General features: G+C 35.0%; 1 protein-coding gene across 1 annotated transcript in view; it reads right to left on the bottom strand.

Moving 5' to 3' along the window:
- Positions 1–27,790, bottom strand: part of WNK3 (WNK lysine deficient protein kinase 3) — a 124,024-nt gene that overhangs the window by 15,426 nt on the left and 80,808 nt on the right. Inside the window, exons 11-21 of the mRNA XM_074359279.1 lie at positions 25,231–25,295; positions 22,091–22,238; positions 21,138–21,254; positions 20,000–20,155; positions 19,867–19,918; positions 18,443–18,577; positions 17,136–18,079; positions 12,349–12,439; positions 11,679–11,809; positions 10,437–11,059; positions 8,155–8,366 (exon numbers count right to left, since the gene is read on the bottom strand). Coding sequence (XP_074215380.1) covers positions 8,155–8,366; positions 10,437–11,059; positions 11,679–11,809; positions 12,349–12,439; positions 17,136–18,079; positions 18,443–18,577; positions 19,867–19,918; positions 20,000–20,155; positions 21,138–21,254; positions 22,091–22,238; positions 25,231–25,295 — 2,674 coding nt within the window. The remainder of the gene's footprint in view (positions 1–8,154; positions 8,367–10,436; positions 11,060–11,678; positions 11,810–12,348; positions 12,440–17,135; positions 18,080–18,442; positions 18,578–19,866; positions 19,919–19,999; positions 20,156–21,137; positions 21,255–22,090; positions 22,239–25,230; positions 25,296–27,790) is intronic.

Here is a 27,790-nt window from a genome sequence, read left to right as displayed (position 1 = left end):
ATGAAAAAGCAGAAATGAAGGAAGACCAACAGATATCAGAGTAAATGTATTTTTCTTTTGAGTTCTAAAACTCAAGAAAAAATGAAATTTATAACTCTGTGTGATGTAGTTTTCCATAGATGTAGATGTAATACATAAGACAATTATAAAGGACGAAACCTATATGGATGTAAGTTTTCAACACTCCTTTTGATGTGGTAAACAATTGATTTTAAATAGACTGAAAAGGTAAATATGTACATTATAATCCCTAGAACAACCACAAAAAATATACAAGGAAATAAAGAAAAAACAAAATAGATAAATTAAAATGGAATACTAAAAATATATTCAAATAAACCAAATGAAGGTAGAAAAGGGGAAGAAAAGGAATAAAAAACATAAACAGAAAATAGATTTAAAATATGGTAGACCAAAATCCAAACATATAGATCATTACATTAAATGTAAATGGTTTAAGAATAACTGAAAGACAGAGAGTAACAGAATGGATTTTTTCAATATGACCATAAACTGCCTGCAAGAAACTCATTTCAAATATAACAATATAGGCAGACTAAAACTAAAAGGATGAAAAAGATACACCATACAAACATTAACCAAAAGAAAGATGAAATGAGTGTCTGGTATCAGACAAAGCAGATATCAAAGCAAGCAGAAATAACAAAGAGTAAAGAAGGATACTACACAATGATAAAAGAGATTCAATTCACCAAGAAGACATAATAATGCTAAATGTATATGTAACTAACAAAACATCCTCAAAATACATGAGGCAAAAACTGACAGAACTAAAAGGAGAAAGAGACAAGTCTGCAATTACAGCTGGGGTCTTCAACACTATTCTCTCAGTCAACAATAGAAGTAGTGGACAGCAAATAAGCAAGGATATAGAATAATTGAACAATACCATTCCAACATCTAGATCTAACTGACATTTATAGATCACTCTACTAAAGAACAACAGGGTATATGATATTTTCAAATGCACATGAAACATTCACCTAAATAGACCATATCCCGGGTCATAAAACAAACCTGAACAAATTGAAAGAAATCAAAACCACTAACAATATATTCTCTGATCATAATAAAACTGAAGTACAAATTAGTAACAGAAGTAACAAGAAAAATCTCAAAACCCTTGGAAATTAAACAACACACTACCGAATAAACCATGAAACAAAGAGAAAGTCTCAAGGGAAATAAGAAAAAAATTGGAACTGAAACTAACCCCCAAAATTCAACATATCAAAACACTGGGGATCCTAGAGAACAAAGAATAAACCTTAATGTGTGAAAAAAATTCTAAATCATTTAGGAGGTCATAGGATCCCAGGATGGAATGCATTTGTCAAAATACATAGAACTTCATGGCACAAAGAGTCAACTTTAATGTATGAAAATTTAAAAATTCATTTAGGAGGTTCAAGGGATTCCAGGATGGAATGCAGAATGTGACAAAAGAATCTAACCATATTACAAATGTATAAAAGAACCGTGTCACATAAAGGAGTCAGGGAACAAGTGCTGACCTACGTAACTTTGGAAAAGAGCCATACCTATAATACTAAAGGCAAAAGAAACTACCCATAAGCACTGCATTCTAGTTGATAGAGGTGTTTCTCACTGGGTTATAAATTAGTAATTCTGAAACCACTATACCTTATACTGGAATTGAACAATTAAATAAATAGAGGATGGTGAGAGCCTCTCATTGTTGGAGTGAGAGTTTACAGATAAACAAGGGAAGAAAGCTATACAACCAATGTGGATTGCACACCAAGCACCCAGATCTTGGTTTCTAATATATTCCAGAATAAAATGAATTAGGCTTCCTTATAGAAATGATGGCTTCTAGGACTGAAGCAGGAAATACACAAGATAAGCTTGGAGAATCTTCTGGTGCCAGTGGAGGGGAGCAAAACTTGCCACCCCAAAATATCTCTTTGGCTTGTGGATTATTTCAAGCTGAAAACAATCAAAGCCCAAAAGACCTGGGAACAAACTTTGACCTTCCCCCTAACTGCCTAAAAGAATTTAGACAGAGGGCCTGTTTCCAGGATAGAGCCATCACCAGAGATATCTCCAAAGAAAAGGGCTAGGTGTGGTGAGGGAAACTCTAAGCAGGACTAAAGATCAGTCCACTCGGTTTCCCATTGTATCTACATGGCCCAGCAAACGTTTGCTTTTCCTTCTCCATGTGAATTGCCTTCCTACCCTTTGAAGTCCCAAACCACTATTCCCAACATCTTCTTTTGTTCTTAGCTAAAAATGGCATTTAAGGTGAGGGCTTTGGCCATTTTGGTGAGTTACTCAGTTTTCCTGGATCTCTCCCATGTATACATGTTATTAAACTTTTGTTTGATTTTTCTCCTATTAATCTGTTTCATGTCAATTTAATCCTTAGACCAGCCAGAGGAACTTAGGACAGAGGAAAATTTATCCCTCCCCAACACCAGTAAGTAAAGATGTGTTCAAAAACAAAATTCTACAAAATAACTGACGGGTACTCCTCAACACTGTCAGAGTCATCAAAAACAAAGAAATTCTGCAAAAACTGTTAAAGTTAAAAGAAACCTAGGAGACATGACCCCTAAATACAATGTGGTATCCTGGATGTAATCCTGGGACAGAAAATGGATATAATGTGAATGTATCAAGATTGGTTTATTATGATGACAAATGCACCATAATTATGTATAAGATGTTAATAATTGGGAAAATTGGGTGTCAGGTACATGGAAACTTTCTTTACTAGCTTAACAATTTTTCTGTAAATCTAAAACTATCCCCCCCCAAATAAAACCTAATTTAAAACATCTTAATAGATGGAGCTAAATTAGTGCTTATAGGAAAATTTATACCATTGAATGCTTATATTACAAAAAGAAAGGTCTCACATCAAAAATCTAAGCTTCCATTTTAAGAAACTAGAAAAAGCAAAATAAAAACAAGGCATGCAGAAGGAATGAAATGATAAAGAGCAGAAATCAATGAAATTTTAAACTGGAAAACAATAAAGCAAATCAATAAAAGCAAAAACGATCTTTGAAAAGATCAATAAAATTGGTAAATATCTATCAACACTGACAAAGAAAAAAGAGAAGATACAAATTACAAATATCAGGAATGAAAGAGGGTATTACTATAAATATTCAAGAAATTAAAAAGATAGTAATGAAATACTCTAAACACAAAGATTCAGCAGCTTAGATGAAGTAGACCAAGTTCTCAAAAACCACAAACTACCAAAACTCACCCAATAGGAAATTTATAATCTGCAAAAGCCTGTAACTACTATTACAGAATTTGAATTTGAAGCTAAAAAACCTCCCCCAAAAAGTCTCTGAGCTCACATGGTTTCATGGGAAATTCTTCTAGACATTTAAAGAAGTAATACTAACTCAACAAAAACTCTTTCAGAAAATAGAAAAAGAGGAAGGAGAATGTCTTCAAAAAACGCAGCCTACGGGCTTAGGTAAACTTGCTCTTAAAACAATGAAAATATGGGCAAAACAACTAAAACCAACCATTTTGAAACTCTGACAATTATCCAAAGACACAGAACAAAATAAAAATCATTTATCCAAGACAAACTACTGAGGTCTGTGGCATTTTAACTTGTAGCAATTCCCATCCCTCCTTCCTCCCCAGCTCAGTGTTGTAGTAGCCAAAAGCCAGCAGCACTGTAGACAATGGGGAGAACAGAACTCTTTTTGAGCTGCCTTAAAAGCATCATCCCTGGAGCACAGTCACTATTTTGTCTAAACTTGCAGCAACCTGGGAAAATCTCTATTCTCAGTGTGATGAATATTTGATTTCACTTAGACCTCAGCTCAGCCCACCCAGACATGAGTATGAGGGGTGGGGAGTGGGTAGGAGGCTACCTCCAAGACATTACTGAAATAATAGGAAAGTGCTGGCAACAACTCAGAAGCCTAAGGCTGTGATTTCAGTTGGGGCAAACAAGAGCCTGGTCTAGAATTAAAAAGTAATGCTAGGACAAGTAGATAACCATAGGAAACTTTGAAAATTTCTGATATATTCCTGAGAATGTAAATGTTTGCCATGCCAAGACAGACCTGAGAAAGAAGAAAGGACTAGTTACTCAATTCTGGCTGAACTTGAGTTTCTGGGCAAGCAGGAAGTAAATTCAAAGGGTGTCTTACAAACTGAAGCCTGAACATGTGCCTTCTCACAGAGATCTCCCTGGCAAAAAGCAACAAGACAAGGCATTTAATGAAATCTTCCAACCAATCATTGGCTCATGACTACAAGTACTGGCCCAGGAGTGAACCCTAGCATACCAGGCTTTACACATTTTTTAGAAATTTTTTAGCGAGCAAAGAACTCGTGGAATATAGAATTAGTGAAGGAAAATCACTAAACAAATAAGCAGCAACAAAAAAATATTAACAATTATAATAAGCAAAATACAGCAACAACAAACCTTGGTTGTTGTGGGACACAACTGCGGCCAGTCAGTGACACGGGTTGGTAAAAGAATTTACCAGAGATGAAGGAGAAGAATAGTAAAGGACTTTATTAGGGTACACTGTCATAGACAACAGTGGGCCACGAAGGCGAGAGGTGCCTGCGTGAGCACTGAGGGTCGGTTGTTGGGGTCTTTTATAAGGTAGGGTCACAAGATGTCTGATGTGTACAAGTCTCTGATTGGTTGTAGGTGAGGTGAAAGGTTTAGGGTCCATGAAGGGTGGTGGGGTTTATGACTCTGATAAGGTAGGCTGAAACAAACCAGCCTGAGCTATTGTGAGATTAGGCATTACCTAGGGCTATTAGTTTGTTAGGGCAAACATGACCAGTAAAGAATGTACTTTATCTGTTGAAGGAACACAAGCAGACATCTGAGAACCCAGAAATGGGGGCTGTTGGACTTTGAAGGATGTCAGTTGGCCCCACAGAGGAAGGGGGTGAAAGGAATCTGACTCAAGAGCTGTTGCAATATATTATCTATAATGTCCAGTTTTATCCCAAAATTAAGAGACATGCAAAGAAATAGTAAATTATGCCACATATACAGAAAAGAAAAAAGGAGTCAACAAAAACATCCTGAAGGAGGCCTACATTTTGGACTTAGTAGACAAAGCCTTTAAAATCAGTTATTATAAACGTATTCAAAACAACTTAAGGAAACTATGTCTAAAAAAATTAAAAGAAAGTGTATGATGACAATGTCTCACACCAAATAGAGAACATCAATAAAGAGATAGAAATTATTTTAAAAAAATAGAAATTCTGTAGTTGAAAAGTATAAAAACTGAAACAAAAAATTCACCAGAAAGGCTCAACAACAGATTTGAGTGAGCAAGAGAAAGAATCAGAAATCTACTCTGAGGAACAGAAAGAACAAAGAATGAAATAAAATAAACAGAGGCTCAGAGACCTGTGGAATACCATCAGGCATGACAAAATATACATAATATAATGGGAGTCCCAAACAATAAAGAGAAAGGGGCAGAAAAAAGTATCAATGAGATCCATACCTATGCAAAGCATAATTAAATTGATGAAAGTCAGTGTGTCTAGGTATGGATCTCATTGAATTTACTCTAGAGAAATTTTAAAGAGTAAACTAAAATCAAAGTAAGTAGAGGAAAGTAAATAGTAAAGATCAGAATGGAAATAAATGAAATCAAGAAAAGCAAGTAAAGAGACTCAATGAAACTAAAAGTTGGTTTTTTTGAAAAGATCAACCAAATTGACAAACCATTAACTAGACTAACCAAGAAAAAAAGAGAGAAGACTCAAATTACTAAAATAAAAAAATGAAAAAGCTGACATCACTATAAATCATACAGAAATAAAAAGGATTTTAAGAGAATACTATGAACAACTGTATGCCAACAAATTTGATATTTTAGATGAAAAAAATCTTAACATAACAAGCAAAGAGATCGAATTTGTGTCTTAAAAACGTCTAATATGTAAAAGCAAGGCCCAGATGGCTTTACTATTTAATTCTACCGAACAATTAAGGAAGAATTCACACCAATTCTTTATAAACTCTTCTAAAAAACAAGATACAAAAAATGGCAAAAGTCTTGAATAGGCACTTCACCAAAGAGGATATATGTATAGCAAATAAGCATAAGGAAAAAACATACAACATTATTAATTCGTTAGGGAAATGAAAATTAAAACCACCATGTAATACTACCACATACCTATTAGATTGGTTAAAATAAAGAATAACAATAATACCAAATGCTGAAGAGCATCAGAGAAAATGGAAGTCTCATACATGCTGATGGGAATGGAAAATGATGTAGCTGCTTGGGAAAACAGTTTCAAAGTTTCTTAAAATTTTTAATATAGAGGGGAGGGTAATAGCTTAGTGGCAGAGCATATGTTTAGCATGCACAAGGTCCTGGGTTCAATCCCCAGTATCTTAACTAAAATAAATAAACCTAATCACCTCTCCCCCCTAAAGATAAATAAAAATTGTTTAAAAGAAAAAAAATTAAATATACATACCATATGAGTCAGCAATTTTACTTCTGGGTATTTTATCCAAATGAACTGAATACTTGTGTTCACCCAAAAAGCTTTACATGAGTATTTATAGCAGCTTTATTTGTAAAACCCAGCACTGGAAAGAACCCAAATATCTTTCAACAAGTGAATGGATAAACAAACTGTTGTACATCCACACCATGGCATATTACTCAGCAACAAAAAGGAACAAGTTATTATAACACAAAATAACTTAAAGAATCTCAAAGACAATGTTCCAGTCAAAAAAGCAGTCTCAAAAGGCATGTTTTTACCATGAGATTCCATGGTTGATTAGAAAGAGGCAGTGTAGTGTAAGTGCCTGACAATTAACGTTTTTGATTATAAGTGCCTGCCGTTAAGCTTTTGATTGCTGAGGTATCCATTTCAAAGAAATCCATATCAAATAAACACACTGCCAGCTATACAACTAGACAAAGAGCCATGCCACCCAATGCATGAAGTTATACCCTTTTAGAAAGCTCTGGTTGACCTTGATAACTGATAACTGAGTGATCCTGCTTTTCTCTTCCTGTACTTTAATTCCTGCTCTCGTGTTTCAAATTCACCAATAAAGAGTGAACCTGTGAAACCCTAGGCTCTCCATCCTCGATCCCAATAAGGAATAACCTCTACTCCTGTGCACTCTTGCTCTCTAGTGCATGCTTCCCCCTGCTCCTCCAACCTCTTGCTGTGTGGCCCCAGGTATGATGTGTATTTCCCAGGACCTGTGAATAATAAACCTGGTTTTATCAAAGTTCCCTGATGGTTGTTGCTGAGGTGCATCATGCAATCATAATAAAAACCACAAGGGCTGGTCTAGCCACAACGTTGGCTCCAGTAGGGGGACATCTTTTCTCTGACCCTCTCTCCTGCCTCTCTCTTCCATTTTAGAGGATCCTGTGATTATTACACTGGGCCCACCCAGATAATCCAGAATATGTCCCCATTTTTAAATGTTGATTAGAATCTTTACCTCAATTACCCTTTGTAATATAACTGAACATAGTCACAGGTTCCAGGGATTTGCACATGGACCTCTTTGGAGGGGAGGCATTATTCTGCCTACTACAAATTCTGTTAAGATCTCATATCTATCCTTGCAGTTCATCCTCAACCCCCACCTTGACCATGTACATGTAACCAAGGAAGTCTGACCTGAGTAACAACTTCTCTAATAGTTAAGTAGAGACTGATCCTCTCTTTTTACAAATTAAAGATGTACATTTTTCTAAGATTCTCATAATAAATAAAGATCTCTTTCATCAGATAGAACATGACTATATTTTTAAGATTATCTTAAAATAACAAACTCATCAACACTCTAAATGCTAGACCAGCAGTTCCCACCGACTGCTAACATTTCAAAAACTATTCTTGGGATTGAAATTGGGCTTCCCAGTATTTATTTTCCAAATGAAAACATAAAATACTCATCTGCTTTCCAAACTCTATCATCTATCCTCACCATTATTTCATAAAAGAATATTTAGCACCAAAAAGGTAGAAAAGAATCTCAGAATAATATACACCTCTTTAAACCATCTTAGCTTGATAAAAATAAATATATTATCATTATTTTTCTAATTTTGCTGACCTTTGACCAGTTCCTTTTAATCACTTTTAAGACTGATTTACCTGTAGCAACTGTGCCACTGTCCACATGTGTCAAGGATTGGGGACGGCTTCGAAGTTTGCTCTTGAAAGATCTTGGTCTGCGTGGTGATGCAGGTGTCAGAGGAACCTCTGATGACTGGATTTTACTATCTTTAATTGCCCGAAGGCGTTCATAGAGCTCCTGCAGCTCCTTATTCTGCTGGGTTTGAAGATTTACCACCTCCTGAATGTGTCTGAATGAAAATTATACAGAAAGCATTTTAATGGCACTGGCACCATATAGATGAGCCAAAGAACTCTACACCAGTACAAATAAGTAAAGTTTAACAAGGTATTTAAGAATGTGGAAATGCAGAATATTTTCACAATTTCAGGATGTTAAATGCCTTTCTAAGTACAACATTGAACTAATGAGACATAAAGTTAAATAAACTGATACCAAATTTCAAAAATTTCAATATAGTGAAAAACAATTAAAAAGTTAAATATAGTATAGTCACATAGTATTGATAACATTAATTTTTCTTTATTATATGTTGCAAGTATAAACAGGAAGAAAATTTGTAACATATAGTAAAAGGTTAATATTCAGAATGTATAAATAGCTTCTAAAACTTAGTAAGAAAAAAAGAAACAACTTTATAGAAAAGAGGGGAAAGAATAAGAAAAGATGACTCCAAAGAAGAGGAAACACAAGTAGCCAATAAATACGAGATGCACAACCTCACTACTAATTAGGAGAACACAATTAAAAAAAATTTTTTTTTTAATTCATCTGATTGGAATCAAATAAAAAGGATCAGTAATATCCAGTTCAATATTGTTAAGGAGTCAGAAAACAGGCATTTTCATATATTTTTGTTTGGTATATAAAATGATATATTTACACTGGATGACAATTTTAAATGTACACACCTTTTAACCCAGCAATTACACTTTTAGGTTATCTATCCTATAAAAATACTCACATTAAGTATGAAAAAATATAAGGATGTTTATGTCAACATTGTTTACATAAGCAAAATATGGGATAAAACAAATGCCAATTAAGAAAAAATTAAATAAACTTTAAATGGCTATATGCTACTCTAGTGTATAGGGAATAAAGATTATTGGTATACATGAATATTCAAACATGAATATAAAGAGACAATGTTAACTCCTAAAATTGTAGAATAACATTTATTATGATCCAACTTTTGTAAAATGCAGAAACTATATATTTATAAATGCATAGAAAAATGACAGGCACAATATGCACCAAACAGTTCACAGCAGTTGCCTCTGAGAAATGAGATTAGGGCATGAGAAACAGGAGATTGTTTGTTTTGTGTGCTTTTTTTTTTCTTTTTTTTACTGTTTTGATACTATGATTTATAATAAAAAAAACATGTATTTGGTCTTTGTCCCTATTCCTGGCACACAATTCCTAAAATCCTTGTAATTTCCTAAGTGATTAGAGCAATGGGAGGATCTTTTGTTATATTTGGTCTTTGGCCCTCAAATAGCTCCAGCTCCTGCAATAGCTCCAAAGTGATAAAGGTAATAACAAAGTCTTATCATTCAAAACAAGCCACTTTGAATCACACCTGAATTTATATTAATGAAATGAGTTTTGGATAACCCCTAAGGATGGGGGCTAGTTGCCAGGGGAACCAACCAGGTGATTAGAGGGTGGGAACTTTCAGCCCCTCCCCTCCCTACCTCTGGGGAAGGGAAAGAGGCTGGAGTGAATTAGTTGGCAATTGAATTAATTGCCAACTGCCAATGATTTAATCAATCGTGCCTACTGTAATGAAGTTTCCATAAAAATTCCTAAACTACAGGGGTTCTGAAAGCTTCAGGTTGGTGAATATTTGGAGGTGCTGGGAAGTGGCACTCTTGAGAGGCCATGGAAGCTCCATGCCCCTTTCCCTATATCTTGCCATCTGCCTGTTCTTGAGTTGTATCCTTTTATAATAAACCAATCATCCAGTAAGGAAAATTTTCCTGAGTTTTGTAAGCCATTTTAGCAAGTTAATCAAACCTGAGAAGAGGTTCGTGAGAACCTCTGATTTATAACAAGTTGGTCAGAAGCATAGGTAACAGGTAACTACCTGGATTTCTGATAGGCATCTGAAGGGGGGAAGTCTTGTAGGATAGGGTCCTTAGCCTGTGGGATCTGATGCTATCTTTGTAGTTTTCGATCATAAATTTTTGTTCAATCATTAAAATGTCACCAATCCTCAATTAGCTACCAGTCAAATACTTAGTTCTATAAAACCCAGCACAATCAGATTTTCAACAGAAGATAAAGTCCTTACTTTTCTCGTAATCTTTGAAGCTCCACCTTTAAGTCCTCATCCTCTATTTCTGACTCATCATCGCTACTCATTGGGGAAGATGGTGAATAGAAGAGTGAGCTCTGTGGTTGAACACAGGATTTTTCTTCATGGAGTGGTAAACATTTTTCTCTCTCTGGACCAGCCTTTACCACTGATTTCCCTGTGCCAGCAAGAGTGGCTGAAAATTCACCATCAGAGCTAGGCTGTTTCCCGAAAGTAAGTATCTCTTTCTCTTTAAGCAACAGTTCAGATCCTGACTGCATGCTACTTCCTGTGGCTGAATTTTCTTCCAATTCCTTTTCTGGAGTTATCAAAGATATATCAGTCTCACAAGCTGTACTGAAAGATGAGAAGTTATCAGCTTGTTTGGGAATTTTCTTTTCTTCTTTAATGGTTTCCTGTAGAACTGGTAACTTCTGAGAAGAAAGTGAAGTTTGTGGCTTGTGTATGGTAGGTTCCATTTCTACCAACTGGGACTTTGCTGTTTCAGTAAAGGGTAAAGCTTCTTCACTAGACTGGCTTGTCATTTTACTGAATGCTGGTGTGTGTTCTATTCCAAAAGATGTCACTTTCACTGACTGCTGCTGAGGAACTGTGATCACCTGAAATACAAAAAAGGCAAAGGTGGCTGGCTCCACCTAACCAAAGAGTAAACCCACAAAGAAATTCAATATTAACTTATGGTACAGACAACTGGATGGCCTGCTGTGATGTACACACATTGCTAATACCAAAACTTAAAAATCCCACCTATACTCCCCATATTGAAAGTTTTTCAATTGGGCCTCTTGTAAAGAGAGTTGGCTTCATATTGCTCACATAAAATTCCACAATTTAAAAAATCCATATGTATACCTGAAACTAATACAATACTGTAAATCAACTATACTTTAATTTTTTTAAATATTAAAAATTTTAATTCCATATATAAAGTTGCTGAGATTCTAAGGGAAATGAAACTGGATTTATAAAAAAGATGACCCAACCACCAACCAAAAAGTGATGAACCATTTCTGTGCTCTTTTCCAGCTACTAAAATCCCCATTTCTTTAGACTCACCTTTACTGGATGGCTACAGAAGGTGAGGGGATACATATAAGAGGAATAAATTAAATATGATAATGATCTGTATTTATATAATTACCATCTACAGACCAAGATCTTCAATGCCCTTGCCTTTTATAATGCCCTTGTAGATAGGATTCAACCAAAGATACAAACCTGGAACCGACCCCGCTGAAATGATCCACTCAATGCTTTACATCTGCTTGAAGCCCTAGTATCAGCTGCGGACTCTCCTGTCAGAGGGATGGGATCAGGAGCAACTGCTGATCTCATATCTTCTGTTTCCACTGCAAGTTTTGCCAAATTATAAGCAGAAAGGAGAAAATTGTTTGTTAAGACTAAATTTGTTTACATTACCAAAAATGAAGAAAAGTAGAAAAAGCTTAACTCCTGCTAGACAATTAAAAAGTGTTAATGTAATAAGCAACATTGTAGAAGTCCCTAACTCTAAATCAGACATTGCAAGATTTATCCCAAGACTTAATATCTATATGAAATGAATACTTTAAAACCAAATTAATTACAAAAGGAAAAATAAAATGGCAATGACATTAATGGGACGTGTCACATACATGGGCTATGTGGAAAAAGTGGCAAGATTTGTGTATGAACAACAACAAAAAGAAACAGAAGTAAATGAAAAGTGATGTTACCTAGTCTATGTCCCTGACTGTAAGCACACTACCTTGACGGACTTTTGATCTCTTGAAAAAGCTGGTTGACTGCCGTAGCCTGTATGCCCAGCTTTTTAATTTGCGAGTCCAGGATTTCTTGCTAATAGGATTTTTGAGACTAGGACAAGTAAAGCTTAGGCCAAAATATCCACCTCCTGCCTGCAGATGAATGGCTCCACCGCTTGACACAGCAGCAGGATAGACCTCTGGATCCCCTGGAAGTGAAGCATCTGGGGACATCTCCTAATGGAGACAAAAAGCGGAAAACCAAAATGATAATAATTTAGGTAAGTTGGAGCAATTGTTTATACCATTGGAGTCTCCTGTATGGACTAAATCAGTAATTTAAAATAGAATGCTATGTATACTTGCATTAATAGTACCACACCATTAATAGTACCAAACCAAACCTGAAGTATTCAACTCATAGGAATTAAGCCTTCCACTTTCTTTAAAAATATTATTTAGGCCTCAGATAAATAAAAGAGCAGGCCATTAAACTTCTATCCTAGAATATTATAGCAACTTTCAAAACTGAAAATTAAAGTTAAAATGATTTCCTTCATATGTACCAATTTACTAAATAAAAAAGTTACTGAAACCCTATGCTCTTAAAATGGAAATTTTCATTTATGCTCATATTATTTAAGAAGAGTTAGTTAAAGATGCCTGACACACATGATAAATATAGAAAAACAAGATATCTAGGCTTTCAGATTTACAGAGAAATATTACCAAATCAAGTATCTTATATTATGTAAGCACACAAAAATTTACAATGGACCTCAAAATTATTTCAAATTCATGCTCTAAAAATTGTTAACATCAGGCCACAGCTTGCTATAAAATCACTCTTCCCTCTTTTTGTCCTCCCATCCCTCCCCTCAAAAGTCAGAATTAACTGTTATATTCTAAATGAGTACTTTAAAAAATAAATTCCCTATAATAATTAACACAAAAAACTGATATACACAACCAGAAATACTTTGGGAAACATTAAGAATAGTCACTACTTATTTAGAAAATTAAGAGTATTCAAAAGTTCAAAGATTGGGATTTAACTTTTGTCTGAAGGAAGAGAGCTTAAGTGGCACTAAGTAAACTATAGTTTTGGGTAAGCATTATTAACACTTATGGCAGGTCAGCAGTTATTAAAAGTTAAGTTCTGAACAATCAATTTTTATTTTCCAAAGTCCCATTTTAGACTAATAATAATAATACTTTTATAAAGAGAAAAAAACTCTCAATATTATTATGATGTAGAAAGTGTTGTATTGGTCCCACTGAAGATGTAGAAAGTGTTGTATTGGTCCCACTGAAATTACAGAAAAGATTTTTAATAAGTAATAACTGGATCAAGATGGTAAATTAAATACAAATTATTCTAGCTTCCCTTACCAATCCAAATCCACAGATACAACAGGAAAAACAAATGGAGACACATACATATATGATTAAAGGAGGAAAAAGCAGTCCATGACATATGCAGGAACTGTTTCAAAATGCTGCAAACTCAGGTGGCAGATGTGGGCAACAGGAGAGAAAGCCCTGGCCAACCAAAAGGATGAGTGGTTAGATAGAACTATGCTAGATCTGTCACTTCAACATCATCTCCTAAGACTCTCCCACTAGTCTTCTTTTGGTTCCCTGAACAGGCCTCCACCTGTGAATGTCTCCATCACATACAAGTCCTTCCTTGATCATGAATATAAAGTAATCCTTTAGTCTTTCTATCATAGCCCTTTATTTATTTGTTTAGGGTTTATCTTCTCCCCACTAGAACGTGAACTTCACAAAAACAGAGATCTTGACTTACTCACTGCTCAGCAGACATTCACTGAATGGAAGAGTAAACTGGTTGGGGTACTAAAGAAGGAACAGCCAGGTAGTTTTCCACCTTCCCTCCCCACCTCCACAGCCAACAAAAGACAGCAAAGGCATCTGCTCCAAATAAGAGTGGTGAGAAGAAAATGTTTGTGACCAAGAGAAAGGTCAGTTATGTAGGGAGGAGACAAGATCTAGGAGCGAGGGGAGGCCCTTCTACCTTTGAAGACTAGCTATTGGACCACCCTCTGGGTACGATTAGATATTTGCAATATCCAGCTCCAGGAAGCAGGTCCCATGCTTTTCCCACAATTACTGGAGTAATGCTACAGTAATGTTTTTCCCCCTTAACAGAGGCACTGTGGATTGAACCCAGGACCTCGTGTACATCAAGCATGTGCTCCACCACTGAGCTATACCCCTCATGCCCAGACTACAGTAATTAAATATAGCATTTACAGACAAACAAGCAATCTTACAGGGAGAAAAGAAAAAATGAGTATACAATGAAGAATTACCAACATGAGAAATCAGCACTTTAAGAAAACACTAAACTCAACAAATAGAATAGCTAAGGAAACAGCATTAGTAACACAGAATAAGACTTTAATATCTTCAGAGAGATATGTGAATATAAGACAGCCATAAAAATTATGGTTATTAGAAATGAAAATTATAATCCTTTCATTAAAAAAATAGCTGAATAGAAGATTAGAAATAGCTTAAAAGTTGAGAAATTCCCCCAATAAAAAACAAAAAGGACAAAGAGATGGAAAGCATGAAATTAAAAGTTAATAGATAAGAAAAACAGGAAATGAAGAAGTAAAACTATCTCTATTCTCAGATGGTAAGATTGTATGTATTACACAGAAAATCCTAAATAATACACCAAAATCTATTACAGCTAATAAACAAACTCAGCAAAGTTAAAGGATACAACATCAACAATCAAAAATCAGTTGTATTTCTATACACCAGCAATGAAAAATCTGAAAAGGAAATTAAGAAAACAATTCCATTCATAACAACAACAAAGAGAATAAAATAACAAATGGTGCTGGAACAACTGGAGAGTCACATACAAAAGAATGAAGCTGGACCTTTATCTCACACCATATACAAAAATTAACTCAAAATGACCCTATCATCTGTACTTAGTTAATCAAGTGTAAAGCAAAAAAAGGACATTTTTGGACATTAAAAACAATTGGGTCCCACGTTGGTGGTATACTGGTGAGCATAGCTGCCTTCCAAAAACAATTGGTCACCCATGCAATATATTTAAAAATATTACTCATAGAAATATGCCAGGGGTAGGGGGAAGGAATTCTAGGACACTAGAAACAGTGGCAGGTAATTAGTTTGATCCAGCTTTAGCAATGGACACTTGAAACAAATAAAAGAATCCATCTGACCTTGACATTTGGAAGAGTCTCCTCTAAGCAACAAAGTTTAAATAACAGAAAATTACATTTAATTTTTTATGGTTCTAATCACATTACATGATTGCTGGATAACATATAATCATAATATAAATGTTATTTACTGATTTCAATTCTTCCAATCTACCTATAGACAAAGCACAACCAATTGTTACAGAAAAAATGTAGATGTTATAAACTTTGCCAATGTTGAAAAGTAATTTAAGTAATAAAAATTGCGAGGTACATGAGGAAGAAAAGTGGAGAAAAGGGAAAGGAAAATATAATTTCTTCACCTTTCATAGAAGTGAGTCAATAAGTATTGTATAAAATTACTAAATAAAAAAATAGATAAGTATACGGGTTATTAGTAGCAATGACCACAAGAATTAAAACCAGGAACTTAAGAGTGTTTGGGGAATGAGAGTGTTAATACAACAATTACTTTTAATTTTCTATTCTTCTGAACTGCTTTCGTGTTTATAACTAATCGCATAATTTTAAAGTACTAGTTTACCAAAAAATAAGTATTTACATTACATCTATTCAATGGAATGTTATGCAGGTTGTTTAAAAAAGTTAAGTGGGGTAGAGCTATGTGCACTGACATGGATAAATGTACATAGTAAGTGGGAAAAAATATAGAGCAGCACGTATATATAAAGAAGTATATGTATATAAATATATAGTAGGTATCTATGTCCTTGTAAATATGTAAAATACATATAAAGAAGTGTGCCTGTATAAATATTTGTATGTTATTTAAAAACCATGTCTGGAAAGATTTATTAACAGCTGTGTCTATAGGTTTGGAAGTGAGGTAGATTTCACTTTATATACACACATATAGTACTTATATGATAATAATAATAATGAGATACAGTGATGAAGATTAAGAAATATGTCTATGATATACTGTAAAATAAAAAATCAAGTTGCAGACCAATATGTTTACATCACAATCCTACTTTTGTGAATAAGAAGTTATAGGTTTAGGGGGAGGGTGTAGCTCAGTGTTAGAGTGCATGCTTAGCATGCACAAGGTCCTGGGTTCAATCCCCAGTACCTCCACTTAAAAAAAATTTGAAAAAAAATGAAAAATAAAGAAGTTATAGGTTTGTAACTAGATCTGTGTAAGCTTAAGTCAAGAAAAATAAGTACCAAATAGTGGATAAGCACCAGATAGTTGTTATCTCTGTGAATTGAAGGGACAGAAAAAAGAAATTAAATTTCTATATTATATAACTTAAAAAAAACAAGTCACGAGATTATGGAGGATTTTCTTTGTTTTTAAAAAAATTTTCAAATCAATTAAAACCCACAGAACAAGATTAAATTAAAACCACAATATTTTAAAAAAGGAAACTGATAACAGGTATTTTTAAGTGGAAATCTAAAAGCAAGTTTTTCCTACCCACTAAAACAATCTCTAAATCAGTTCTGTTCAGTCATTAATACAAAAATAAGCATTGCTTGCAAGTTCCTATCTAATTCACCAGAGGGCTCTCTCACCAAGGATAGTTCTGTCTCTACTGAGAAGTTCTGGATGCCTGCAGCCTAATTCATGGCCTTCTTAAATACCTGTGACCTTAGAATCTTGTGACAATTTCATTTCAAAGGACAGAATTTTAAAAAGGAAGATATTTCTTTAAAAGCATAAGGATAAGGAATTGGTTAAAAAGAATGATACTTACATGTAAACATAATTCGCTGGGTATAGAAGTTATCACATTCAGGTCCCTTTTGAACACTGATATGTTAGCAGGCTGACTCACAGCCACATTGGACAGGATCTTAGAGCCTGTCTGCTGAAAATTAGGGGATTGTGCAGGACTATCTTGAACTCCACAGTGACTGATGCCTATGACTTCTGGCACTGGACATGAGAGTGTATCTTCAGCAGAGGAAGAAAATGGAGAGTCTATGCTTTGGGTATCCTTCTGACTCTCAGGATAGATGCTAGATGTGCTATGCTCCTGGTAGAGTAAATTTCTTAATTTTTCATCCAGAGTTTTAATTCGGTTGTCTGCAAACTCCATTTTTGGAGGTCTTTCCCCATCTGATTCCAGAACAGTAGCAGGTAGAAGGGTAGTCGGTTCCAGGCCAGGGGTCTGAGTGGGAATGACCATCATAGGAGAACTTGCTTCCGTGTTCACTGTGGTTTCTCCTTCTTGGGAAATAAACTCTGCATCCACAGTTGGCTGCTGCACTGACAAGGATTGAGGCTTCTGATCAGACATAAAGGCCGGAGTTGTAAAAGAGTTACCAGCAATCTGAGTTGACTCGCCAGAAGGGACCATAAGTACATCGGCCTGACTGGCAGCTTGGTGACCTGGATACACAGGTAGGAATATGCCTGCTTTGTTGGTGAGTCCCTCACATTCAAATGGAACTGCACGAACTGAAGTAGCAGAATGACTGGAACTACTAGCAACTGGTGCCATTATCTGCCTGTCCTCTTCCACTTGATAAAGTACAGCTGGCTGCTTAGTTTCTGCACTGGCATATTCAGAAATCTTACCATCAACTACATCCTTTTGTTCTGATGTGGAGGTGAAAAGTGGATGCTGGCATGGATTATTTTCTAGAGTAAGCAGTGTATCCTGTGGTATTTCCTTATTACTTATGTTTCTTGGACCTGGAACAATTAATAAAGAATGGTTAAGCATGTATTATTAATAAGTACAAAGCATGGACTAGCACCCAAACTCAAAAGGGACAGGAGGAGCAAGGGGCAAACTAGAACCTGTGTGAAAACGTTTACCTCTTGTAAATAAGACTCAAAATACACAGAATTCAACCTGATAAGGAAAAAAAATTTTTTCTTCATAAATATTTAATTTTAAATGGCTTAAGTTACACTCTAATGTTAACATCTTCAAAATGCTTATGAAAATCATCATAAGTATAAAATACCCATGAAAACAAGTTAGGGATATGGTATATATTTTGCTCCCCATCCTCCAAGTCTGGATAAAGTTGGCAAAGGACGAACACTTACTAGAAAGCAAATTTAGCCCAGGAACTGTAGACATGGACTGTTGAAGAGAAGAAGATTGAGCCTCACGGTTTCTTATTGTTTGATTGATACAGAATCGCCATCGACCAACTGGGGATGACTGAGGAGCAGATTCATCTGCAGAAAGAATTAGCAAAAATTAATATGCTAAGCAATTGTCAATATGTTTACCTTATTGACTAAGGAAACCACGTTAAAACACCAAATTGTCTTTTATCTCCATTTCCAACAGCACTAGGATATGCGTAACTTATAAGACCATACCTCCCAACCTTGACTGATAAATACTCTAAAAAACTAAGCACAAGATATCCTTAGAGAAGGATTTTAGATTCTACTGAAACAGACGTTGTATCAATAGCAATTAGAAGCAAGGCACTTTTTTGGGAAGAAATGGAAAGCACTATTTCCATTAAAACCTACATCTCTTCTGTATCCTGATTATGTGGTACTCACACAAATCTATAAGAGGACTAAAATTTACAGAACTGTATGCCAAAAGAAAAAAAAAGTCAGTTTTACAGTATGATAACTTAAAAAAACAAAATAAGCCCCCATATCTGTACTCCTACTTTGTGAACTTATTCAAAAAAGTACTTCTTTTTAAACTTTAGCCTACTTTGTCAGTCAGAAATCTGCTCAGATTCCTGCTAATGAGAAAAAGATGACAGAGGACCTTGGCATCCTAGCACAAATTAAACTTCAGGGTAATGGTATCTGGTTCCATGACTCCCACACCACCTGTTGCTTCTTCATGCTGTTGTAATTCCTTCAGAGGTCCTCATTTGTCTATGGCTTTTCTCCCCCTCCCAGATACTCTAAATATACCCATGACCAGAGCTGAGAAGAATGGAGAAATAAGGTCGTGAGAAAAGAAAATAGAAGACTCCATTTTTAGTCCCTGGAAGTTTATCTGGTATTTGATTTACAAAAACTTATCAATGATCAGAGCAGGTAGAAGCATATCACTGGTAGAATGAAATCAAGATGTGAATGACTAGTAAAACATGAGGCAAATTTAGAACATAATGATTTTAGTTAAAGTTTCTCTCCATCTCATATCAGGAGGGGAAAAAAAAAAACTTACCAGTTAAGTTCAAACAGTAAAGCTGTTAAAGGTCATCAGTACTGTGACTGCTTTTCTGGCAACATACCATGCAACAACTCAGAAATAAATCAATCAGGTAAAACCAACACTTCGAGGAAATCTGAAGAATGCTTTTACTTCTTACTTCTTTTACTTCTTATTTCTGGGCTATAAAGTCCATTCATAGTGTGGGAAAACCTACATCAACAATTTATCAAATTCCTTTCCTGGCTAATATCTTTCCCAAGATGTATAAATTAAAAGTGTCCAAATGTCGTGGTTCAAAAGCCAAATGGTAAATTTTATTAAATATACTTACTGCTGGTTTGAGTGGATGCAGAATTTATCTGTACTTGTTCAGATGATCCTGTCTGAATTAAAAATGAATAGATAAATAAAGAAGTTCCTGATACATACCCAAGAAGACCTATTTGCTAAGCAATTGCTCTTACTTGGCTACTGCTGGATTCCATGTTAATAGAGTCAACTCCAGTGGCTCTTTCTGCAGCAGAGTGGACATGAAGGATCTCCTGGGCTTGACCTACAATAGCCCTCAATTCCTCTACAAATTTTTCTTTTTCACTTTCCAGGACAAAGTTATCTTCAACCTATCCAAAAGTAAAAGTAAGTCTATTCACAAGAATGAATTTAGTTTTTCAAAATTATAATACTGTATCAATGGTGACTACCATGAAGAAAAATAAAGGTATTTAGATCTAAAGGCCAATAATACATTAAATTATTCTTTCTATTTTGATACCACTAATATATGTTAGATCGGCACTATTTACCATAAACCAGCATTTTAAAAAATATCTGGCATTCTATAAATTGATTGCTATTTGAAGAACATAACTGAAGCAATGTTTAAAAATAGGATGTCCAAACACAAAATATTTTATATCAAAAATCACAAAATGAAACATCTATAAAGATGATAAAGAATGGCCCAGAGACAGTTCAGAAAATACGATGTTGAATAATAGGTAGAACTGACAAAATTATTAACTTTTAAAATGTTAAATTCTGCTTGGCCAGGAATGTATAATCCAAAGAAAACTGGCAGAAACAAAAGCATATGCTTCCTGCCTAGCCCATTCCCATCAAAAATAAGGAGGAGGAATACTAACTTCAGCCTAACCATTCAAAGAAAGTATAAATCTAAATGAAATAACGAATATTAGTTGAACACCTATATGTAAGATATTATATCCATTAGAATTACCTGGAAACTTTACAAACTGTTAATGCTTAGGCCTCACCTCCAAAAAATCTGATTTAATTAGGACTCAGGCAACAGAACTGTTTTTTAAAAGCTCTTCAGGTAATTTTAAAATGCAGCCAGAGATAAGAACCACTGACACAGATCCTCTCTTAATGAAATTCCCTCATATTTTGCACATAAATATACTGAAACCAGAGGAGATACAGTGACTTACTCTTGATCATAACCAATTTTGCACTGTGCAAATTTTTAGAACTAGGAATACCCTAAAAAAGATGGCTCTGAATAAATGGGGGGAGAGTTAGAAGTGGGGAAAAGAGACAGAGAATGCTGCTGGGAAAATAATTTGGTTTTACTGTACTTACCATATAATCTGCAATATCCTCTGGTGCATCCCCATCAACATCAAACTTAAAGGTGACCATCTTGTTATTGTGTGTCTCCAGCTGACACTCCACCATGTTGTCTCCAGAGGTTGACACCTGGGAACAAACATTTTACCAGTTTAAGAGTTAGTCATTGTCTTCTCTTAGCAAATGGTACAGGAAACATCTGGATGAACTCACATACAATATACGAAAAAAAAATGGCTTAAATTGTTCAGAATTTGAAAAGATTGTTTTCCCTTGGTGAAATACTACCTAAACAACCATTCTATGACAAATCTAAGGCTCAAATTACTCAGGAAAAAAGTAAGTTAGAAATGAGAACCTCTGGGAAAGAAAAGGAACACAACTTTTATAAAAAGGCAAAAAAAGTTGTAATAGTCACTACAGCTATCCGCAATGCACAGATCTAAATTTGGTCATTCATTTCCAAAATTCTCCTAATCCCACAAATTGACTCTTGAAACAAAACAAAATGCACTGCTAATGGAAATGTAAACTGGTCTCACCTTTCTGGACAGCAATCTAGAAATATATATTTAGAAACTTTAAAAATCTCCATACTCTTTGACCCACTAATTCTACTTCTAGGAATCTAGCATAAGGAAATAATCAGGGATATGTACAAAGATTCAAGAGTGTTTGGGGGGAGGGTATAGCTCCAGTGGTAGAGCACATGCTTAGCATGCACGAGGTCCTGGGTTCAATCCCCAGTACCTACTCTAAGAAGTAAATAAATAAACCTAACTACTAACCCCCCCAAAAAAACAAAAAAAAAGCTTTAAAAAAAAAGAGTGTTTGCTGCAGAGTTTCATAATATTCTATACTCACATCTGCAACAATATTGCCCCTCCCAGTACCCCACCAGACCTCTACATGCCCTCTTTTTTTATCACATGCCCTCTTAAACCAAACCATATTTACATACTGACCTGAAGGACAATAAGCTGGAATCTAGTCCCCTTCTCTGATCGAGGACAGGAAGCTCTTCTCTGTTTGATCCGATCTTGTTTACCATTTCCACTTGGGTTATCAGCGATATTGGTGTTTTCCTTCACGGCTGCCAGGTCATGATGCAAACTGTTATTTAAAAAAACAAAAGCAATCCCAATTCAATTTCTCAAAGCAGGCATTATTCTGTGATTCTCAAAGCCCAATATTTAACACTTGAAATTCCTTCATGGCTAGAATCATTCCATCTTGATGGTAAAATTCTAAGAAAAAACCCCAATTATACTAAAAGCCATTGAACTGTACAGTTTAAATGGGTGAAAATTTAATGATATGTGAATTATATCTCAATAAAGCTGTTTTTAAAAGTTATGAAAAACTGAGATTATACTGTATTTATTTGGCAAACATCTCATGGTATTGGGAGTGAAAGAAAAACACTGCCAGTGATGGACTTCTGTGGAACCTTTTATCACAGGATGTTCTTGATCAATATATTTTTTGTTTGCTTTGGAGTTTCTTATTAATAAGTTTAAAGAAATCTAAAAACCAATTCTCACCCACAATATACCTGTTTATATAATTAACTCAACAGAGGATAAACAGACTGGGTGTGGGAGACAGGAATGGTGTGGGAGACAGGAATAGTGCAGGAAATAGAACAAGAAATTAAAATTAGATAAAGAAAATGTAGTGTGTTTTGGAATATTATTCAGCCATAAAAAAGAATGAAATCTTGCCATCTGTTACAGCACAGATGGAACTTGAGGGCATTATGATAAGTGAAGTCAGAAAGAGAAAGACAAATATCACATGATCTCACTTATATGTGAAATCTAAAAAAAATTAAAAAGCAAACAAGAAGAAGATCCCAAACTCACAGATACATGAACAGATTGGTGGTTGCCAGAGGCAGGGATTGGGGGAAAGAGTAGAGGAACTGGTGGAGGGTGGTTGAAATAGTTGAAGGGAGTTGAAAAGTACAAACTTAGAGTAATAAAATAAGTAAGTCATGGGGATGTACTGTACAGCATGGTGACTATAGTTAATAATACTGTATTGCATATTTCAGAGTAGTTAAGAGGGTAGATCTTAAAAGTTCTCATCACAAGAAAAAAAATTCTGTAACTATATTTGGTGATGGATGGTAACTACTTACCGTGATCATTTCACAACATATACAAATTTTGAATTATTATACTGTATATCTGAAACTAATATAAGGTTGTCAGTTATAACTCAGTAAAAACAAACAAAACAAACAAAGAAATAGTAAAAGAAACTACAGTACAATTTTGGTTAAAAAAAACTAAAAATGAATGATGTGAAAATGGTTCAACATGACTAATTCTAACTAGTTATATTTTGCAAGTTCAAGGCAATATGATTATGAAAGGGCAGACAAATGTTCAGCTAGTCTGTGTTGAAGGCATTTTTCAGCTCTTTATTTAATAAATTTGAAGATACTTTAATAAATACAAAAATTCCAATAAATGCATTCGAAACTTAAATGAGATCTTTAAGCACCAGATATTTTTAAAATTAATTTTTAGGTAAATTCCTTTCTCCTAAAAACTACTCATGAAGTATCTATATAAAGATATACAAGAAAAGAAAAATAACTCCTAAAATTTTTCTATATTTGTGTGAAAAAGAATTTGCATAAATACAAGCAGTGGAAGAAGAATACCTTAATCCTGCTCATAGTTTTAATACACAGAGAAATAGCAGTAACAAATAACACCTTCACAGGATGAAAGGGACATAATTCTAGTCAGTGCAGCTATATCATTCACATTGCAGTTATCTTAAAGCCCTAGTTTAGGGTTCAGGGCAAGATGGCAGACACTCAACTCTCCCTATTCCTCCTCACTAAGTATAACTAAAAAAACTGGAAATAATAAAGAAGAATATCACAGGAGGGCACTGAAGCATGAAAAGATAAAGGCAGACTGGCTAGTGACTCCCAGGACTTGAGGAGAAATATAACAGTTTGGCATCTCCTGATATTCCACCCAGTGACAGAATGCCGTTCAGGCTAATTGGCTCTTGATTCCAGGTCAAAAGGCAAAGGCAGCTCTAGCCCAGTGGTCTCCTGAACCCCCAAACCAGAAACAGAAGTTGGTTCAGGTGGACCCTTTCCTCCCTTGGTGATGCTGGCAGGAGCCCCACCAGTAGCATGTGGTCTGGAGAGCTGGCCTAGGGCAGTGGGCCTAGAGAAATGTTCTCCAACCCCTTGGTCCAGTAGTGGGGCTCCGTGGTGTCAGGTGAACCAAGCAGACCAGAATAATACAAGACTCTGAAAACTAAATTGCCATTAGAACCACAGCCCACAAAAGTAGACTAGGACCTAGGCACCTAAACAAGGTGACTGCCTGCTAAAATAGAGTATTTAAATAGGATCCAGAATATCCTAACATTATATCCAAAATGTCCCAGAGAGGGATGAAAATTCTTTGTCATACCAAAACCCAGGAAAATCACAACCTGAACATGAAGAGACAATCAATAGATGCCTACACCAGGATGAATCAGATATTGGAACCATCTGACAAGGATTTTAAAGCAGCCATTATCAAATTACTTCAATGAGCAATTAAAAATACTCTTGAAGCAAATGAAAAATAAAAAATAGAAGATATTTTAAAAAGAACTTAATGAAAATTATAGAAGAGTACAATCATATTTGAAATAAAAAACCCACTGAATGGGCACAATAGCAGAATGAATAAGACCAAGGAAAGAATCAATGAACTTGAATACAGAAAATAGATATTACTCAATCTGGACAAGACAGAGAAAAATAGTAGTTTACAATTGCCAAATAATAATACAATTATATATCTGGTTGTAATTTATTTATTTAGATTAGCTGGAATTTCACTCTACATTATCACTTATTTCCTTTTTTAATCCTTATATTTTTTTCTTAAGAACAGAATATTATAATAATGAGAACAATAAAATGATCAATAATTTCACAATCCATATGATCCTTATTAACACGAAAAAGTAAAAAATATACCTACTATTTTTATCGGACACACACTAAGCACCTAATGAATGCAAATACTTCAACATACCTTCACTGTTTTCACGGTATTAGTTTCAAGATACTCACCTTCGAACTAAATCTGGTTTTAGAAGAGTTGCTTGTTGTTCAGCTCCAGCTGGTTGGGATACAGGCTGTAAATAGCACAGAAATTAAACTTATGGTAACAGCAAACTTCAAGCTAAAGATAGAATTTGCTATTATTTCAGAAAACATATTTGTTACATTTCATATTTTGGTTACCGCACAAACCAGGTAGAATGTCTATAATACTGAATGTATATATCGATCCTATTATTGATGCTACTACCAAAGATAAAGAAAATAAAATGTAGCAGTATTCATATTTATCAAGATTTTTCATTAAAAAAGATAGTATTGGCAGGGGAAGGTATAACTCAATGGTAGAGTGTGTGCTTAGCATGCATGAGGTCCTGGGTTCAATCCTCAGTACCTCCATTAATAAATAAATAAACCTAATTACCTCCTCCTCCTCCTCACCACAAAGTAAAAACTCTTTAAAAAGATAGTATTGTTTTATGTACTTTTGTTTATGTTATTTTCCATTGGAGAACACATATTCATCTTCCAGTCCTGATTATAAAATTACTGAGAAAAGAAGAGTTGCTGTCATTTCACAAACAGATAAATCAATGATTCAAGCTTTAGCATACTGTACGGACTCACTCTTTCTTGCTCTCTTTTCACTAAACTACTGCCAACAATTCCTTTATTGCAGCTGGTGTTAGTATCAAGCAGCTGCAATACTGGCTTCTAGGGGAAAAGTTTAAGCCTTCAAATGCCAACCCTGTTGGAAAATAACATTAAACACTTTTTAATCCCTATGTACTGCCACTGGTGACAGTAGTGACTTTAAAATGCAAATCTACCAAAATTGATCACTTACCCACCTAGTTTAAACTTTCTTATGATGGCTCCACATCTTCTCTAAGGTTAAGTTCCTTTGGGAGGCAAATAAAGTCCTCAATGAACTGGTCCCTGCCTCATTCTCTAGTCTCTTCTTGAAGCCACACTGAACTGTAGCTCCTCTGAGTGAGTAGGGCTCTTCCATATACTGTGACTCTATTTATGTTCCTTCATCTCCCTGGACTATTTCAATTCCTCCTCCGTCCTGTCCATTTAGCAAATATCTGGGTGCAACTCCTATATACAAGAAGGCTCTATTACAGTGGGTTCCAGACAGACCAGCAAAATCACCTTGGCATCTCTTAAAAAAAAAAAAAACATACATCTTAGCTCATTTCTTGGTTTCTAAAGTAAAAGGGATGAAGGTTCCTTGGAGAAATAGTGGATTCCAGCACTGGGGCAAGAAAAGTATAAGAAAAACCTGGATCATCTTGCTATCCAGGTAAAGAAGTGCTCAAAGAATGATGGGAACATATCAAAAGCACACAGGAGCCAACTTGAAGGGGTTCCCATTGCCCAAATATGGGACAATTTGGGCATCAAAATAAACAATAAAAGAATATAACACATTCAATAAAATAAGAATCCATGAGTTCATACTGATACAAATAGATAAGCGAAAGCTCTTACAATACAAAGCCACCTAATATAAGGAATGATGACATAAGAAAATCATCAATAGATGATAAAACAAGTGGGTGAAAGCTGGATGAGGAACAGGATATTTATAGTTTCAAAATATCTCCCCATAAATTACTCATTAATTACAAAAATTAAAAATGGTCACTTTACAGTGGAAGAACTTGGCAGGCCCCACCTTATTCAACTAATCAAACCTCAGCAATATTGGGACCAACTGACATCACATGACTCCTAATACGATACAGTGCACAAAGAATAGAACACCATTTATATGCTATTCCTGACAAAAATGCATGATCTGAATGTGAACAAAAGGAAACTTCAAACAAATTCAAACTGAAGGACATTCTACAAAATAACAGACTTTTACTCTTCAAAACATCAATGTTATGAAAGACAAAGAACTGTTCCAGGTTAAAGGAGACAAAACAGACAAACCATACAACTAAAGGCAACACATGATCTTCAATTAGATCCTCGATCAAAGTGGGGAAATTGCCATAAAGGACATTTCTTGGACAACTGGTAAAATTTTAATATGGAAACAGATTAAATAATAGTATCACAGTCATGTTAAACTCCCTGAATTTGGTCACTGTATTGTGGTTGAGAAAATTTCCTTGTTCTGTTATAGCACAGATATGTTTAAGGGTAAAAGGATATCATGTAACTAGCTCTTCCATGCTTCAGGGGGAAAATCGTGTGTGGATTAATGGATAGATGGATGGATGGACAAACAGGTCGACCAACTGACCAACTAGATCAGTGGACTGTCATCAAGTAATGTCTTTTATCATGCCTCTCTTTATCATATATGTTTAATACCTGACTCCAAGGACCTTGAATGATTCATCTTTGTATTCTCATTGCCTCTTAGTACAGTGCTTGGCACATTTTAAGTTTCAATAGATATTTGAAGGTAGAAAGAAATAAGAAAGAAAACAGTGACATAAGAAAGGCTGTGCCATAAAAATGTTTGTGATCCAATATTACCAATCCTGGACCATCAATCCTAAAGAATTAATACAAAGGAATAAAAAAGTATAAAGTCTGTTTCATC

The sequence above is a fragment of the Camelus bactrianus genome, chromosome X (genome assembly GCF_048773025.1).
Source record: "Camelus bactrianus isolate YW-2024 breed Bactrian camel chromosome X, ASM4877302v1, whole genome shotgun sequence".
NCBI classification, from domain to species: Eukaryota; Metazoa; Chordata; class Mammalia; order Artiodactyla; family Camelidae; genus Camelus; species Camelus bactrianus.
The sequence above is the reverse complement of the archived record's forward strand: the minus strand, read 5'-3'. Positions and strand labels throughout refer to the sequence as shown.